Genomic DNA, 19,081 nt, shown 5'->3' on the forward strand with positions numbered 1-19,081 from the left:
GTCTCGGGACTGACGGAGGCGACGGGCGTCAACGGCGTCTAGGGCCTCGCTGCGGGCGAGGAGGTGACGGGCGTCGGGCGGCGTCTAGGGCCGTCAGAAGGCCGAGGCGGGAACGACATCTAGGGCCACGGCGTGGAGGCGGGAATCTTCCTGCGCGTGGAGTTTTGGCGGTTTTCTCAAAACTGGCCACCTACCCGGGTTTCGCGGACCCCCCAAAACCGCGAACCGGATCTTCATCGACATGGCGGCATCGCGGAGAAGACTTCGTTTCGAAGAAAGAACCTCGGCCGTCGGATGAGTCCATTGTATCTTTTCCGGTTTTGCCCCTACGGGCTTTCTAGTTTAATGTTCAGCTCTAGGGGTAGTTTAGTCTCTTTGGTTAGAGGGTTAGTGGGGTTAAAAGAGGAGAGGGGGCACCAGCTCACTGCGCGCTTTCCACCCACCAGAACAGCCGCCACCATCTCTCCCTGGCGCCCCTTTCCTCTTCTCTGTTCTTCCTCCCCAGGAGTAGGATTTGGAGTATAGATTCTTGAGACTTTGTACGGAGATTGAATGGGAAAGGAGGCCCTTCCCTCCTTGTGCCCTCCGGGGATTTGATTTCGTCTCAATTTCATACGTCTTTGTGCCTTGTTTGTATGATTTTCGATTTTCCTTTGTCGATTCTTGAGTACGAGATAAGAGGTTGTTTCTTGGTGATTGTGTGACTCTTTGAGGTGATTCTAATCTATCTAGCCTAGGGCAAAACCCCCCGGAATCACGAGTCGCTTCGAATCGACGTTTTTGTGTTCTTGAGAAAACCCCGTTCTTGCTCGTGAATTCTTCGATTCCTCCCAAACCATGGAGTGATTCGTCGATTCCTTCCGTGGACATGTTCACAAGTCCTTTGTGATCATGCCTGCAAAATTTGAGCTCCTTGGGTTTTGATTTGATCCGCCGAACATCGAAGTTTCCAAAGGTCGCGGGCTGAAAAATATTTCTGGACTCTGGTTTTCCTATCACCGGATGAACCGACGCTTTGAAGTTGTATGCGTCGGATCAACCGGTGAGGAGATTTCTCACACGTTAGGGTTTTCTGCTCTTCGCTTGGTAGCACCGGTGCAATAGTTCCACATTCATCGGATCAACTGGTGTTACTTATTTTGCAGTGCTGCGTTGAGCGTTTAACCGGCGTTTTAGATTTGCTTATGTCGGTTTAACCGGTGCGTGATCAGTCCGTTTTGGTGTTTCTCTGGACAACTGCACCGACGCTGAGCTCAGATTTTGCCGGATCATCCTGTGTTGAACACCGGTTGAACCGACGCTATTCAAACTCCTCCGTCAGATCAACCGGTGCTAACTTTCTCTCTGCTGCCGGCTCTGCTCATCGGTTGAACCGACGATGTTCAAATCTGTGTGTCGGATCAACCGGTGAGTTATACCGTGCTGTTTCTTGGGTTGTTTCTTCGCGTATGCTTCCGCGTTATTTCTCGCTTGTTCCTATGGCAGCTTTGTGTTAGTGTAGCTCCTCTATAGCTACTCTACACTCCACCTAGGACTTGAGGGTTGGGTGCGAACTTGCGATCTTACGCCGAACTTTCGATTGCGAAAATTTTCAATCAGCTCCCATTCACCCCCCCCCCCCTCTGGTCGCCTCTTCGGTGCTTCAAGCACCACCACCCGGTACTGAAAGTATCGATTGCTGTTACCACCCGGTATTAACGTGGGAGAACCCTTTAGTACCAAGGTCCCCTTCGGTCCACTCCCAAAAATAAGGTACAGGAGAGAGAAATTTTTGGTCATGATTTTGTGCTCTCCTCCAGCAGATTTGGTATAACTGGGTACCTATAAAGCTTTCTAACAATACTCTAATGCTACATGGGTTTTTCACAAAAGGTCCAAGACACAGAAAAACCGTCGAAAATTACATGTTTCATTGAAGGGTTTTTTTGCAAAATTGTGAAAAAATCCCCTTCTTCCTCCTTCACACCTCCTGCCTGCCTCCTCCTCCCTCCCCAGCCTCCTCTTTCTCCTCTCCGTCCCTCTACCTCGCCACAGCTCCTCCGTCGCGACACTCCTCGGATCCGCCTTGTTGCGCCACGCCACGCCACTCCGAGTCGTGGGGAGGCGGCGAGCGGGCCGCGCCGTGCTAGCATCTCACGGGGAGGCGGCGGGCGGGTGGCGCTGTGCCTGCATCTCGCGAGAGGAGCGGGCGGTGGGAGCAGCGGGCCGACGGCCGGCGTCGTGCCGCGCCGGTATCTCGCGGGAGGAGCGGGCGGTGGGAGCAGCGGCCCGGTGGCCTTGCGGGAGCGGAGGCCGGCGGGAGTGGCAGCCGGTAGCCTCACGGGAGGCGGCGCGGCGGCGCCGCCGGCCGGCGAGCGGTGCCGCACTGACATCTCAGGGAACGGCGGCGTGGCTGCGCAGGGAGGTGGCGGCCGGCCGGAGGTGGCATGGAAAACTCGGACAGGAGCAGTTGGTCTCTCCCGCCACATGGCTCCAGTTTTAGCAAACGAGCCTTTGGTTTGGTATATTTGGGTCAAGGAGAGAGAAATTTAGGTAATTTGCTAAAAAATGTAGGGATAGGTATCCATATACCAAATCTGCTGGAGTGGTTTTTTGGTGGATTTTAGGTATCCAGACAGTTTTTAGGGATAGATATCTATGATACCAAATCTGTTGGAGATGCTCTAATGCGCATTAGTACCGGGTCTAGTTCGTACAGGTACTTTTAGGGTGGACCAATAGCCCTTTTTCTACTAGTGGCAAAGGCAGGAGAAGTTAGGAAAGCAAAAGCAAGCACCGACACGTACATACCCAGAGCACAGCAGATCAAAGCAGATATGGAGAGGATTGGGACAAAAGATGCATGTACCCTTTGATAGCTCTTCAATTATCGGCTGTAACTAAAGTTGTTCTTAAGATTAAGCGACAGAGAAAGGAATAAAGGAATAGAATATGTAACTATGCAGCTGAGAGCTAAAGAAAATTAAATGATTTCTTTAATACTTCTCTAAAAGTGCTCGAATGCCTTACTATATTGGAGTACAAATTTTGAACCGCCTTATATTTCAAGACGGATCGTTGATATACTACTATATATCTTGCAGTGCAGTTACTGCAGGGAATAATACTCGCCCGCCGAGAAGGTAGCGTGCTCTTATAGTCTTATGGAGAAAGAGCAAAGGCGGGAGAAGGAAAGCAAAAGCAAAGCACCGACACATGCATTACCCAGAGCACAACACAGCTAGCAGATACGCACTACCGGAAATCGCTAGTTTGTCGTGTGCCTGTGTTTTTGCCGTGTGTTTTTTGTCGGACATACGGCAAATAGCCACTTTGCCGTGTGCCACGACGAAAACGCACGGTAAAAAAAAACACGGCAAAATCTACGCTTTACCGTGTGTTGGCACACGGCAAAGACTTTGCCGTGTGTTTTCTTTTGGCACACGGCAAAGTATACAGTTTGCCGTGTGTTTATTTTTTGGCACACAGCAAAGTATATAGTTTGTCGTGTGTTTTTTTCGGTACACGGCAAAGTCATAATTTTCTTTTTCTCTTCTCATCTCGAAACTTTTTCTACCCTCCACATACAACATGTAGTACTCCTTGTTAAAATTTGACATATTTTTAAATTTTTTGCTATATTTAACAAATTAATTGTATTTCAAGCAATTTTTTGAATTAAGTCAAATTTAAACTACAAGTGGTTGAAGTAATAGAATAAAATGAGTGAAAAATAATATTCATGTTATTTAGCCCAGTTTGAGACCTTCCACGTGAAATCAAAAGAAAATTTTAACATCTTGTTCAGGAAACACGCCCACGAACGTGTATCCGAATGATTTTAAAATTCTAAAAAAACAAATGAAGTCTGAAAATCATGAGATTTGTCAATACCTCGTTATATCATATATGGAGACAGTGGTAAAAAATTGATTAGGTTTCGTAATTTTTTTACGTACAATGCTTACAAACGAAAATATCTCCGGAGAAGAATCAGAGAGTTGAGAAGGATGCGGTTAGGTTTGGAGTGAAAGTGACGGTCGAATTTGAGTTCGACTCCGAGAGTTTTTCTACTCTTCACATACAACATGTGGTACTCCATATTAAAATTTGGTTCATTTTTGTATTTATTTGCTATATTTAACTAATTAAACAAATTTCAAATAATTTTTGAAAAATAGAACTTTGCTGTGGGCCGGAATTGGGCACACGGCAAAACCAGCCCAACTCCGGCCCATTCGTCGCCGGCCCATCAAAACCCTAGCTATATTTCCACCCCTCCCCCCTTCCCCATGCCGCCTCCCTCCCCCGACCCCCGCCGCCTCCTCCCTCTCCCTCAACCGCCGCCGCCGCCTCCCTCTCTCCTCCTCCTCCCTACCTCCGCCGCCTCCCTCCCTGCCCTCCCTTCCCTCCCCTCCAAGCCCAGACGGCGGCACCGGCGCATGGACGCCGGAGCGAGCTCGAGGCCGGACGGCGGGATCTACGGCGGCCTCCTCTACCCGGCGGCGGTGCATCGGCCTCGAGCTCCCTCCGGTGGCATGGCCTCGAGCTACCTCCCCGGTGCAGCCTCAAGCTCCCTCCCCGGCGCGGCCACGAGCTCCCTCCCCGGCGCGGCCTCGAGCTCCCACCCTGGTGCGCCGAGATCCGCAACGAGCTCCGATCCCTCCACCGGCGCAGCGGCGACGATCCAGTGGCGCAACACGCGGAGATCCAACGGCGACGGCCAGGGGCGCGGCGGTGATCCAGCGGCGACGGCAGGGGCACGGCGGTGGTGGCAGCGGGCGGCGGCCGGAGCTAGCAGCACGGCGACGGCCAGGGGCGCGGCGGCGGAAGTCCAGCGGCGACGGCCAGGGGTGCGGCGGCCGAGGTCCAGGGGCGCAGCGGCGGAAGTCCGGCGGCGCGGTGACGGCTGGAGCTGGCGGCGGCGGCCTAAGCAGGGCAGCAGCGGTGGGCCTGTAGCTTTTTTTTATTTCTTATATTTTATTTTGCCGTGGGTCAGACAAGCACACGGCAAACTCTTTGCCAGGTGCCCGACAAAAGGCACACGGAAAAGACTACATTTGCCGATGCTTGTTTACCGTGTGGTCTTTGCCGTGTATTGCACACGGCAAAGACTTTGCCGTGTATTGCACACGGCAAAGACTTTGCCGTGTGGAAAATGGGCTTTGCCGTGTGCAACTGGCACACGGCAAACTTCGTGTCTCCCGTAGTGGCATCGACTATCGCCGCCGACACGGAGACCGGCTCACACGAGCTCACCATCAGCGGCTACTCCGGCACAAAGGGCCTCGGCGTCGGCAAGTTCATCAGCTCATCTGCGTTCATCGTCGGAGGGCATAGCTGGTGCATCCGATACTACCCCGACGGTTGCAACATTGAGAACGCTGACTCAATCTCCGTCTATCTGGAGTGATTGGGTATGGCCAAAGATGAAGTCAGGGCTCGGCAAGGTTGGCAACGGGTCGGGTTTGGTTTGGGTGGAGTGTTTGGGCACCCAAACCCGAAACCCGAATTTGAAACCCGAACCCGCCCCGAACTTCAATTCGGGTCGAAATCTATCCCCGAAACCGAAATCCGCGGATACCCGAAAACCGACGGATAATCCGAAACCCGAACATTTTCTAGTGAGCTAGACGAATCTCCCAGAGATGCTGATGCGGGCCACCGTGTCGTGCGCCTCCGTGCCTGGGCCGCGTCTGGCGTCTGCGTGCAGCTGCAGCCTCCGTGGGGGTGCAGGCGGACGGCGAGCTCCGTGCCGGGAGGGGTGCGGCCGGCCGCCGGGCTCCGGCAGGGCGGGGTGTGGGCGGACGGCGACCTCCGTGCTGGGAGGGTGCGGCCGGCCTCCGGCCCTCCGCCGTGCGCCGCGCCGGGCGGGGCGGGGTGCGCGCTGCGAGCCGCCGGCCGGCCTCCGAGCTCCGGCAGGGCGGGGTGCGGGGCTGCTGGCGGACGGCGACCTCCATGCTGGGAGAGGTGCGGCCGGCCTCCGGGCTCCGGCCCTCCGCCGTGCGCCGCGCCGGGCGGGGCGGGTGCGCGCTGCGAGCGCCGGGCGGGATGCAGGTGCCCCGTCGCGGCATCGGACAGGATTGGGGAGGCAGGCGGCGGCGGCGGCTAGGGAGCTGACGGGTGAGGTGTGGGTGAGGGTGGGAATAGGGTTTCTGGGCTTATATAGTCATGGATGTTAGTTGGGCTTCTATTGGGCTGGTTGTTTTCGGAGGCCCAATGGAGCTCCGCGGGTACATTTTAAAACCCGCACCAAACCCGAAATATTTTGGGTATCCGAACCCGCAAATCCGCGGGCGAATATCGAAACCCGAACCCGAAACCCGCAAACCCGAAACCTGCGGGTATCCGCCCCGAACCCGCCCCGCTGCCATCCTTAGGGCTCGGTTCAAATTCAGCCTGCTCGACCAGGTCGGCGAGGCCGTGCCATCACACGTTTTTACCAGCAACAAGATACGCAGTTTCAGAAGCTCAAAATATTGGGGATGCTCTTATTTCCTCAACCAAAAATACTTGGAGTCATCGTCTCATCTCATGGACGATAGCTTCCGGATCAGTTGCCATGTCACCGTCGTCAACATCAACGTGGTGGGGAGAAACACCTTGCTCTACCATGTGCCACCGCCTATGGATGATCTTCGCCGTGACCTCGGCGCACTGCTAACCAGCAAAATCGGAGCGGACGTGGAGTTCAAGGTCGGCAGGGAGACGTTCATGGCGCACCGGAGCATGCTCGCCTCGCGTTCGTCGGTCTTCGAGGCGGAGTTCTTTGGTTTCATGCAGGAGATGAAGAAGGAAACTCAGATCCTAATTATCCAAGACATGGAGCCGAGGGTGTTTGAGGCAATGCTCCACTTTATATACACCGACTCGCAGCCTGAGATTGATGAAGGTGACACGAGGGTGTTGGCCCAGCACCTGCTCGTTGCGGCAGACAGGTACAACTTGCAGAGGCTGAAGCTGATCTCCGAGGACATTTTGTGCAAATCCATTGACACAAACACAGCAGCGACTACTTTGGCACTGGCTGAGCAGCACGGCTTCCATCGCCTCAAGGAGGGATGCTTCAATTTCCTCAAGTGTCAAGGCAATATGAAGGCAGTCATGGAGACTGACGGCTTCGGGCATCTGATGAGCAGTTGCCCCTCTCTTCTCATAGATCTGCTTGCCAGGATTTCTCCTTGACTCTTCAAGTTGAAAGACGCAAATAAGCTCCGAAGTTCTAGTTCATGCTACATGTTACTTTATTTATCCATTCAAATGTTCCATTTTCAAAGAGGATTCATATATGATAGAAAATTGAATTTACCTTTCATATGACTAATAATTCATCAGCTCGTGATCCTACACGGGGTGATATGAAGAGTTATAAGTGTTATAAGTTTATGGATAAATTTGGAGATGCTAATCAAAACTAATTGTTTGCATACCTATATTTCTCTTGTTTGTTCATTTTGTAACACTACTCGTATGTATATTTTTTCTTTATTATTCTATTGTGAATAGACTTTAGTTACAATAAGCCATCAGCATACCCTTCCATCATTCCTCATCTTTTTTTCATACTTCACCATTTTTTATCCCATCTCCATTTTTGTTTGCCGTACATGTATTCCGGTCAAACCTTACATTAAGCTATTTATTTAGCATGGAAATAGGGATCAATTCAAGGAATCAATCCTTTAGCCTCTGTGGAGCATTTCTCTCCATGGAAAACACACACACACTCTCTCTCTCTCTGTTGAATGGACAAACGAATTGCTCAAATAATTATATATATTCATTCCACTCTTGTTTCCTTTTCCATTGATCTAGGAACTACGCCATAAAGTTTGGTGACATATATCTCCATTCCTGATCCTTCCTTACACAAAATGAGGCAGTGCTAATCCTCAAATCCTCGTCCGGCTATAAAAGAAACAAACATATGTTACTGACCCATGCATCGCTCCATCCTCGATTCCTCGGTAGAAAATCTTCAAAACCTATCATGTTCATTTATTTTTATGTTGCAATGCACTGACATGTGTGTTTTTGTTCGACCTTGTATAGAAAAACAGATGATTTGCTTAGTTTTATATATACTTTGATTATTTGAGTAAGTTTTCTATTGCAAACTGCTCTTTGTTACTATACACAAGTTCTCAATGATGCAGTTGTAGGAAGATAGAGAAGTCCATATTGAACTGCTCTATGGAGCACTTCACTACAAATGATATAGTGATCTTTGTGTTGTAAATGTTATATTTCCTTAGGAGGACGACATCTCTCCTTGTTTTCTTTAAAATTTCTTACTACCATTAGGATGTTCACCAACATCATGAAAATAAAATATTTCTTTGGATAAAGAAAGCATTACGAATTTGCAATATTGTTGGTATATCAACTATATACATCCATATTGAAAATACTAGCAGACTCTGCACAACGAGGATACACACAGCAAACAACATTTTCGTCACTCACGACAACCAGGATGCATACAGCAAAGAGATATAGACACTCTGACGACAATTAACCCGTAGACACACACTAATGAAAATAAAATATGTATAGCAAGACGTCACAATATGGTATCTGGAAGAGTGCAATCTGATTGATCCCATTAATTTGTTCCTACTACACCTTCGTCAAGGACATGGTGATTATCGCAAACTTCGTCTTCTCCTTCTGGAGGTGCTTGGAGACAAAAAAATGCATACTCCGTGAACAATGTGTCAAGTATGGTTTCCCCAAAATGGCGTGCAATCATAGGTTCCAGCGCTGCTCTAATAAACTTAGAAACATTGATGCACTGCAGACACTGTCATGAACATCATCACCTTCTGTATCATCATAAGGATCCCAGTTTATTTCAAATAGTTTGATATGATCCAATTCAAACATGTGGCTTTGCATTACTATATACTTCACTTCAGAAATTGATGGCCCATAAAATGGTAAATTGAAGGAGTCTAGCTTTTCGCTCTCCACAAGACCCTATATATTATCATCAATATCATAGTTAAATAAAACTTGTAACAAAATGTCAAACTATATATATATATATATGCCACTCTTATTTACCTTTGTGATAAGAGATTGCAGTGACATAGCAAGTAATCCAAAAAGTTTGTTGAGATCTCCATTGTATACATTTTCATCCTTCCTTCCACAAAATGTTAGAACCATTTTCCCTCCATACACAAGTTCTTCATGACGCAGCTTTAGGAAGGTAGAGAAGTCCTTATTAAACTGCTCTCTGAAGCACTTTACTACAAATGATGTACTGGCCTCTGAGATGTAAATGTTATCTTTGTTTAGCAAGGCATCTCTACTTGCTTCCAGTACCTCAGGTACCTATGAAAATTGCGTTAACTGAATTTGGGTTTAAAAAAGTGCATGAAAATTATCATGGAAAGATCAAATGCATAAATAATTTCTTGTGAGGATTTACAATAATATGCAAATACCTGCGACCGCCAGTGAAGGCTGGAAGAGGAGTGAAAGAGATGGACACTTTCTCTGGGTAATAGCCTGTTGTAGTATGATTTTGGCAACCCAGAAATATGGTAAAAAAGTGGTGTGTTTCCTTTTTGATCCGATGTACCTTTCTCCAAGTTTTCGAGTGAACGGAAAACTTGGTTGAAGTCGTTACCTGGTAGGTCATTCAGGAAGATCAGAAGTTCCATAGGATCACACTCAACAACTTTGTTGCATTGTTCAGTTGTGATATCTATTAATTTAGAGACAAAGAGCAATGTGTTTGGTCCTGAAGAGCATCCTAGATCAACAATGGTCATGGTTTTGACACCAAGAGTCTCAAATACTTTTCTGATGCCATTCTCAAGCATTGGTATACTCCCACGAAAAATCATCTCCTAATGTAAAAAAAGATAAAATTAAAATCCTAGATCTTAGAATCAAAGTAGGTAAATTATTACTCCAAGAGTACAAAAATAAGTCTAGAAAACACAACTTTTACTAGGAGTTTTGTCCTGAAATATTTATAAAACATAAATAATTATAAATTTTTTAAACTTAATATCGATAAAATCTACTCATAACATTCATAAATATTCGAAAGAAACATGTAAGAATTAATCCCTAACCAAAGTTTGTTTGGAATGGTTTCTTGAATCAACCTTTAAACAGCAATTATTTCTTATGTGAGGGTGTATGATACACGATCCTTATCATAGAAACTTGTTAAAATGTGTAATAATGTACATAGATGATATATGATTGGAACATTGCCATAAACCAAATGGATTACTAGGCCCAACTAAAAACAATTGCAAGCATATTTTTTCATGTCAAATTAAAATACAAATAGATAGCAAATGACTTCTAATGTTTTACATACAACTCAAGGAAAGCATATCATATATATTGCATAATAATAGTTGTGCATCCTAGAAGATGGGATAGAATAATCACCTGGCACCTGGAATTCTTCGTGTAGCTATTTCCCCTTCCCCTTCGACCGTATGGAAATCCTGTTCTGTACTGATCATTCTGACCAATATGGATATGATATCACAGCTGTTTCTATGAATTCCACAATGAGTTTAAATGCTCTTCCTCCAGAGGTGCAATAATTCATGCATAGCGACTACTGGATACATGTCACAAATCATATTGACCAGTTTGGTTCAAGAAATTTTCCTAAACTATGATCACCATCATATTTATAATGAAAGTTGTAGCCTAAGAGATTTGCAATGTATTTCTCTTATTTGAGTATTGTTTCTCAATATATATTTCTAAATTTGGGAGGGGACATGCTGTCATGATCAACTTTGTCCTTTACTCCCAGTTGATCTGTCATAATCTTCATCATATTTACTAAAAGGTATTTTTTACATTTCTGTAACCGTACACTACTAGAAAAAGGAGCATCCATTGGTATGAACACAATTTTGTCCAGTACTAATGCTAGATTCAGTACCGGATTCAAATTTTGGAGCCCCCAGAAGCCTTAGTACGGGTGAAAAAAAGCACCTGGTACTAATATTCCTAGACCATTTAGTACTAGGCAATAACACCACCATGTACAAAATGGTGGTGTTACTGCCCGGTACTAAATGTTACTCCACAGATTACTTCAAAAGGAAGGCATCTCTAACTCATTTGCATGTGCTTTGTAGGTGAGATGGTAATGAAGGTTCGCACGAGACCATAGGTCATGGATTCGAATCCCACGCATCATGCACACACATTTATGAGTGAAAAGATCATGTGACATTGCGCGAGACCACAGGTTGTGGGTTTGAATCCCATGCACTGCGCACATGCATTTAAACATGAAAAAAATCGTGTAACTTGACATTGCGCGTGTGCGAGCAATCCGAGGGTTGTAAATTTATTTATTTTTATTTATTTTTTTGCCATCAAACTAGTTCAGTACTAATTGCAACAATTTATTACCTGTTGGATGACCTTGTACTAAATGCAAGCGGTATTGGTTAAAAAACGGTAATAAAGTGGGTTTTTTACCCAGTACTAAAGGTGGATTGTCTAACGGTGCTAATAGTAAATGGTGAAAATTGGAACCCTTCTGTAACCATGTCACAGTAATTAAGCAATGTAAATATCCCTGTTTCACTTCTTCTAAAATGAAAATTAAACCAAATTAAAAGAAAACACTACCAAAGGGAATCATTGGCGTGAAAGGGTCTCTAGCTTAGTGGTTAGAGCACTTGAGTAGCACCCAGCAGGCTCGGGTTCGATTCCCTGTGGGAGCGAATTAAACCGGGTTGGAATAAAATTTATATAAAAAAATAGGTAGGGGTTTCCCTGCTGACTTCGGTCAAAAAAATTGGGAATCATTGGCATCACTACCGTTCTATGGTAGTGGTTCCATGCAACAAAGTTAAGATTACCACATTGCCGTTGCGTAGTAAGTGTCCAGGCAGGGCCCAATGCTGCACAGCTACCCTGTCTTTTGAGAAACACTACGAGTGACTTTGGAATCTCTACTTCCCCTGGGATCCCATCGTTTTCCCAGTCATGGAAGCCCACGTGGGAAATAAGCCATGGGCCAGATCACCCAACATTTGGGTAGTGGGCGGGAACGACTGGCGGTGCTCGAGGCTGACGAGGGTGGGGGGGTCAACCGGCCGAAAGAGTTAGGGTTTGGGTTTCTTGGGCTCCAATGGTCCCCGGCCCGGATCACGAAAACGGAGGGGCACTGGTAGAGAAGGGGACATTAGTCCCGGTTGGTAAGGGCCTTAGGTACCTAAGGGACCAATCGGGACTAATACTGAGAGACAAAAGCCCTCCCCCCTTTAGTCCCGGGTCCAGAACCGGGACCAACCGGGTATTTGAGCCAAAAAATATTGAAAATCCCCGAAGGCTCCCACACACGCGCACGTTGCAAGTCACAAGTCACGCGATTTTTTCACGTGAAATATGCGCGTGCGCGGTGTGGGGATTCGAACTCGCGACCTCTAGCCTCGCGCATAGCTTTCTTACGATCTCACATACACAACACATTTGACTGAGTAGAGGATGCAATCCTCTTATAGTAACTTGTGGGAGACCCTTTAGTCTCGGTTCGTAACACCAACCCAGACTAAAGGCCACCCTTTAGTCTCGGTTGGTAACACTAACCCAGATTAAAGCCCCGAGAGCCTTGAGTCTATGTTGGTGTTACGAACCCAGACTAAAGGCCCCCCTTTAGTCTAGGTTGGTGTTATGAACCGAGACTAAAGGGTCGGGGCACTCCAGCCACTCGCGGCCACGTCGATGCAAAGCCTTTAGTCCGAGCTCCAAATTTCATCCGAGACTAAAGGGGTGAACCAAAGGTCGATTCTCTACCAGTGGGGGTCGGGACTAACCGGAGGTGGAGGCGGCGCGGTAGTGTCGCCAACCGGCCAGTGTCGGATGACCGGTGGTCCGGTGTGGGCCGGTGACCGGCGGCGGAGGTGAGAGAATGGTTCAGGTTAGGGAGGGTGGGGTGGGGGTCGGCGGTGGATGGTGGGCGGACGGCGTGGCAGCGGGGTAGTTGGGCGAAGGATGAGGTGGTGGCGGTGGGGGTAGAAAAAAGGAGACCAGTTGGAAAGAAGAAGGAAATCTTTCATGAGTCTCTATGGGCTTAAAGTTTCCTCTCCTAACTACATATAGATAGATAGATAGATGTCCCTGAGCATTTCCAGCCCGGCCCGAGCCCAGTGGGTTTTTGCCCGCCCATGATGCGGGCCTGGACGGAGGAAATGAAACCCATAATTTTTTTCCTCAGCCCGTGCCCAGCCCTAACTTTTTTTTTGAGAAACCGGGTTTATATTTCATATAATAAAGATTTCAGTGGTTAAAATAGACCAGGAAGTCAGAGCTCGGCCCGAAAAAGAGGCGCGCGTGCGCGGGATTTTGTTGGCCCGGCCTGAAAAAGAGACCTTAATATGCTCTCAGGGATTTCTCTCCATTTCCTCCCAAGTAGCAGCAGCGAAAAGGGATTTCGTACCTAGGAAAGAGACGATGAGAGCATTTGCCGCAGAATTCACTTTCCAGGGCGTACCTCCCTGGGTTAGCTCTCTCGTTTCCAAACTAGCTCTACAGGAGCAGGTATGGAGGCTGCTGTTCAGTTAAGGTTAGTCTCTCTCTCTATGTGTCTATAAATAGGCGTCCAGCTAACCTTCCTTTTTCGCATCGACTGCCCAACCAAGGACATTAATTAGTGGTCACTAACGTTAGTTTGCACTGTATAGTTGAGGATAACAATTGTATGGTGTTGAGACCTAGAGGACGTGGCTGGTTACTAAACTAGGACGTACGTGTATTATCGTCCAAATGACGTGCAGCGAGAGAGTGCAGAGAGGAAGGCCAAGGAGGCTAATATTGCCGGACGGTGGTCCAAATTAATGATGTTGCACGCCCACTTGTCTCTAGTCATCACGAGCTCGACGTCTTAACCCCTCCGAAATATGTGATCCTCATTCCAAGCCTCTGCCTTATCTCTTCTCCATTGTCTAACAACGTTGTAGTCCAAAGTACGTACACATGTCGGGGATGGAAACGGCGTTGTCGCACCATGCATTTGGCGTGCATATACGAGAGCACGAAAACGTCAGCGATGACAGCATCATGAGAGGCAGGGATGATGCATGACGGCTACTAATCATCAGTTCTTGTTTTAGTGCAAGTAAGGCACCATCGAGAACATTAACAGGTCTTTTCTTCAAGTGTGTAGCACCTCTAATCCTCAATTTCTCATCTGGCTATTAAAGAAGCAAACATATACATGTGACTGAAAATCACAGCGGGCCCCGCCGACTGCCGCCGTTACGGCCACAACCACCACCACACCAAGCCACCAGGCCGCCAACGCCGCAGCCGCCCACACCAGCACCCGGCAGCCGCCGCCGCCGCCACCACCACAACCAAACGGCGGATCTGGGGCCGTGGTCACCGGTTCAGGCCTCACCGTCCCACCCAGACTGCGGATCCTGGGCCGCAGTCACAGGATCTTACCTCACCGCCGCGCCAAGATGGAGGGGAGGGAGGGGCCGTCGCCGGGAGAGGCTAGCAGAGAGATCCACCGCCAGGTACCCTCGCCGGATCCACCGCAGAGGCCGTGCCGCCGAGTCCCCTAGCCAGATCTGCCGCCAAGGCCGCGTCCGCGCGTGCCATCACTGCCACACCCCTATCCCCGCCGCTGCTCCCCACTGCCAGTGAGGGCGACGAGATGGGGAAGGAGAGGGGCCGCAAAGGAGAGGAGGAAGGGTCGGGAGAGAGGGAGAGCGGCGGCAGGGAGAGGGGGAGAGCGCAGGGAGAGGGAGGAATGAGGAGGGAGGAAGGGCGACGGGTGGGGATATGGGTGGGGTGGGGCCGGTTGGGTGTGGGGCTAGTAGGAAGCAAGAGAGGGTGGAATGAAGGTTTGCCAAGTGTCCACGTTAAAACACACAACAAAGTTTTTGTTTACGGTGTGTCTCCCAGCAGGCACATGGCAAAGTTAATAAAATCAATAATTGTAGTTAATAAATTAAAAATATCATACGATTTCAGAAAATTAATAAAAATTAACACTAAACAATCCATGTTGTTTGTAGCCTATAGAAAAAGTTTTGAAGTCAAATCTCAATTTGAACGTTACTTTGACTACAAACATAACCGCATCCTTATGATCTATGAATCTTCTTCGGAGATGTATCAGTTTGTAAACATCGTAAGTGACAAAATGTGCAAAACATACTCATTTTTTACCACAGCCTCCACCTGTAATATCATGAGTTATTGACAAATCTCATGATTTTCAGACTTCCACGTGTAACACTATTTGGCCCCACGGTCGTGGTAATGTTTCATGAACACAATTTTTGAAATTTCGTTTCAACTACTGGATAAGGTCTTACACTAGACTTAATATCATAAATATCATTTTTTCACTCACTTTATTGTGTTATTTCATTCACTTGCAGTTCAAATTTGAGTTATACGAAAGAATCCTTTAAACAAAATAAATTAGTTAAATATAGCAAACAGATCAAGAAATGTACCAAATTGTAACATGGAGTACTAAGCAATATATGTGGAGTGGATAAAAAGTTTGGAGGGCAGGAGTCAATTTTTTTTTTTGCTTGGCACACGACAAAGCCACGCCTTCGCTGTGTGCCGCTTGCAGGTACACGACAAAGCCAGGCCTTCACCGTGTGCTACTAAAAGGCACACGGCAATGCCTAACGGCCGCAGCTGATCCTAATGGCCGTTGCCCGTGGAGGTGAGGAGAGAAAAAATTGTTACTTTGCTGTGTGCAAAAAAAAAAGCACACGGCGAAGGGTGGATTTGCTGTGTTTTTTTTTGCCATGTGCGTTGACAGCCGAGAGGCACTTTGTTGTGTGCCGGATAAAAAGCACATGGTGAACTATTGGGCACACGGCAAACTTCCGGTAGTGGATGTTGTGGCCTGTGTTGTAAATGTTATATTTGGTTAGGCGGATATATCTTCTTTCTTCCTTTAAAGCTTTCTTACTACCATTAGGATATGCTGTTCACTAACGTCACGAAAATACAATATTTCTTTAGATAAAGAAATTAGCATTACAAATTTGCATGATCGTCGGTACATCAAGTATATACAACCATTATGAAACACTAGCAGACTCTGCACAACTAGGATGCACATGGCAAACAATATTTTCGTCGCTCATGACAACCAGGATGCACACGAAAATAGATACATACACTCTGACGACAACTAATCCATAGACACACTAATGAAAATAAGATATATGTATGACAAGACGTCCCATTGTGTCATAAATATGGTATCTGGAAGATTACAATTTGATTGATGACATTAATGGGTTCCTACTACACTTTCGTCAAGGACATGGTGATTGTTGCATACTTCGTCTTCTCCTTCTCAAGGTGCTTGGAGACTAAGCATGCATACTCCTTGAACAATCCGTCGAGTATGGTTTCCCCAAAATGGCGTGCAATCAAAGGCCCCAGCACTGCTCTAATAACCATAGAAACATTGATGCCACTGCGGGCACTGTCAAGAACATCATCACCTTCTGTATCATCATAAGGATCCCAGTTGGTTTCAAATAGTTTGATATGATCCAATTCAAACATGTGGCTTTGCATTACTATTTCCTTCACTTCAGCAATTGATGGCCCATACAAGGGTAAATTGAAGGACTCTAGTTTTTCTCTCTCTACAAGACCCTATGTATGTCATGAAGACAAGGCCCTTAGTTAATTAAAGCATTTAGCAAAATGTAAAACTAAATATATTTATATTCCACTCTTATTTACCTTTGCGACAAGAGATTGCAGTGAAATGGTAAGTAATCCAAAAATTTTGTTGAAATCTCCATTGTACACATCTTCGTCCTTCCTTCCAAAAAATGTTAAAACCATTTTCCCTCCATACACAAGTTCTTCATGACGCAGCTTTAGGAAGGTAGAGAAGTCCTTATTAAACTGCTCTTTGAAGCAATTTACTACAAATGATGTACTGGTCTTTGAGATGTAAATGTCATCTTTATTTAGCAGGACATCTCTCCTTGCTTCCAGTAGCTCAGGTACCTATGCAAATTGCATTAGTCTGAATTTGGGTCGAAGAAAAAGGGCATGAAAATTATCTTGCAATGGTGTACAAATGCATAAACTATTTCTTGTGAGCATTTACATATGAAAATACCTGCGACCGCCAGTGAAGGCTGGTAGAGGAGTGAAAAAGATGGACACTTTCTCTGGGTAACAGCCTGTTGTAGTATGATTTTGGCAACCCAGAAATATGGTACAAAAGTGGTGTGTTTCTCGTTTGATCTCCTGTACCTTTCTTCAAGTTTTCGAGTGAACGGAAAACTTGGTTGAAGTCGTTACCTGGTAGGTCATTCAGGAAGATCAGAAGTTCCATAGGATCACACTCTACAGCTTTGTTGCATTGTTCACTTGTGATATCTATTAATTTAGAGACAAAGTGCAATGTGTTTGGGCCCGAAGAGCATCCTAGATCAGCAATGGTCATGGTTTTGAGGACAAGAGTCTCATATACATTTCTGATGGCATTCTCAATCATTGGCAAACTCTCAAGCAAAATCTACTCCTGATATCAAAAACAGAAGAAAATTGTAGCTCTTAGAATCAGAATAGATATATTGTTACTCCCTCAAGTCACTGGAATCTGGAAAATTGATAACTCTTTGAATCAGTGTAGATAATGTAGTGGTATACTCTCAAGACAAATCAGATCCAAATATAAGAAAAATAAAATTAAAATTATAGATCTTAGAATCAATTTAGGTTTGCTATTACTCCAAGGGCACAAATATGCATTGTTTTGAACACCGATTTAGTCCAGAAAACTCAACTTTTACTAGCAGTTTGTTATGCTTTATTAAAAGGGAAATTTTAGGGTGCTTGCAATTAACGTGAGCCATTCATCCGATGAAATCTAACGGTGGAAGTACCAGAAATGTACCAATAGGGTAGTACTAGGACCAGTATGGTGAGCCCGACAACTAATTTAGTTATTGAATTAGCTGGTGGAAAAATCTTAATACAAGGTACTACCGAGTACCTTCCGGTACTATACAAGTACAGAAAAAAAGCTCTAATTAAAAATAACAAAATTATAACCTTTTGAATCTTAATCTCAAAACAGTCTACTGATATCATTTTTTAATATGAAAATGCAACATAATATTTATAGGCCACCTATTTACAAGTTAGGAATGGTTTCTTGAAACAACCTTTAGACAACGCCACCTATTTTTGATTCAGAGGATGTAAGATACAGGCTCATTATCATAGAAACATGTTACGATGTTTAAGAATGTACATAGATGCAATATGATTGGAACATTATTTATTTACACAAACCAAATGTATTATTAGGTCCAACTAATAATAGTTGCAAGGATATTGTTACATGTGCTACAAATATAGATGACGATACAAAGTTTCTGTGCATGTAAAATTAAACTTTAAATAGATAACAATTGATTTATATTGTATACATACACATTCAAGCAATGCATGCATATATATTGCATAATAATACTTGTGAATCGTAAAAGATGGGATAGAATAATCACTTGATGCCTGGAATTCTTTGTGTAGCTATATTCTCCTTCCCCTTCAGCCATATGTAAATCCTGTTCTATATTGAGCATTCCGACAAATATCCTATGATACCCTGGCTGTTTCAATGAATTGCACAATGAGTCTAAATACTCTCCCTCCGGAGGTACAATAATTCATGCATAGTGGCTACTTGAGACATGTCACGATCATATTGACCAGTTGGGTTCAATAAAAAATTGTTTGAATTGTAATTAATTAGTTAAATATAACAAACAAGCACAAAAATGCTCCAAATTTTTTCATGGATTACTAGATGTTGCATGTGGAGTGGAGAAAAAGTTTGGAGGGTGAAAGACGATTTTTTTAGGCTCCTTCGCCGTGTGCAAAAAAAGCACACGGCGAACTACTACTTCGCCATGTGCCAAGAAGAAAGCACACGGCGAACTATTTCTTCATCGTGTGCCAAAACAAAGCACACGGTGAACTATTACTTCGCCATGTGCCAAAAAAAAAGCACACGGCGAAGCATAACGGCCGCATCTAATGTTAACGTCGGCCAAAGGCCACCGAGGTGGGGAGGGAATAA

The 19,081-nt window shown here is 45.8% G+C and overlaps 1 protein-coding gene and 2 pseudogenes across 1 annotated transcript; 1 reads left to right on the top strand and 2 right to left on the bottom strand.

The window, feature by feature from the left end:
- Window positions 1-6,363: 6,363 nt before the first annotated feature.
- LOC120713843 (BTB/POZ and MATH domain-containing protein 2-like) lies at window positions 6,364-7,164 on the top strand. Its single transcript, XM_039999824.1, has one exon. The coding sequence runs from the start codon at window positions 6,514-6,516 to the stop codon at window positions 7,162-7,164; it is 651 nt and encodes a 216-aa protein (XP_039855758.1). The 5' UTR covers window positions 6,364-6,513.
- Window positions 7,165-8,323: 1,159 nt separating this feature from the next.
- On the bottom strand, window positions 8,324-13,557 carry LOC120711167 (annotated as a pseudogene).
- A 2,712-nt stretch (window positions 13,558-16,269) lies between these two features.
- On the bottom strand, window positions 16,270-18,584 carry LOC120713844 (annotated as a pseudogene).
- Between the last annotated feature and the right edge of the window lie 497 nt (window positions 18,585-19,081).

Source organism: Panicum virgatum, chromosome 6K, assembly GCF_016808335.1.
Source record: "Panicum virgatum strain AP13 chromosome 6K, P.virgatum_v5, whole genome shotgun sequence".
In the NCBI taxonomy this organism is placed as follows: domain Eukaryota; kingdom Viridiplantae; phylum Streptophyta; class Magnoliopsida; order Poales; family Poaceae; genus Panicum; species Panicum virgatum.

Bases quoted from the DNA above. Each gene is read 5' to 3' on its own strand.
- LOC120713843 (XM_039999824.1), top strand. From the start codon at position 6,514: ATGGACGATAGCTTCCGGATCAGTTGCCATGTCACCGTCGTCAACATC.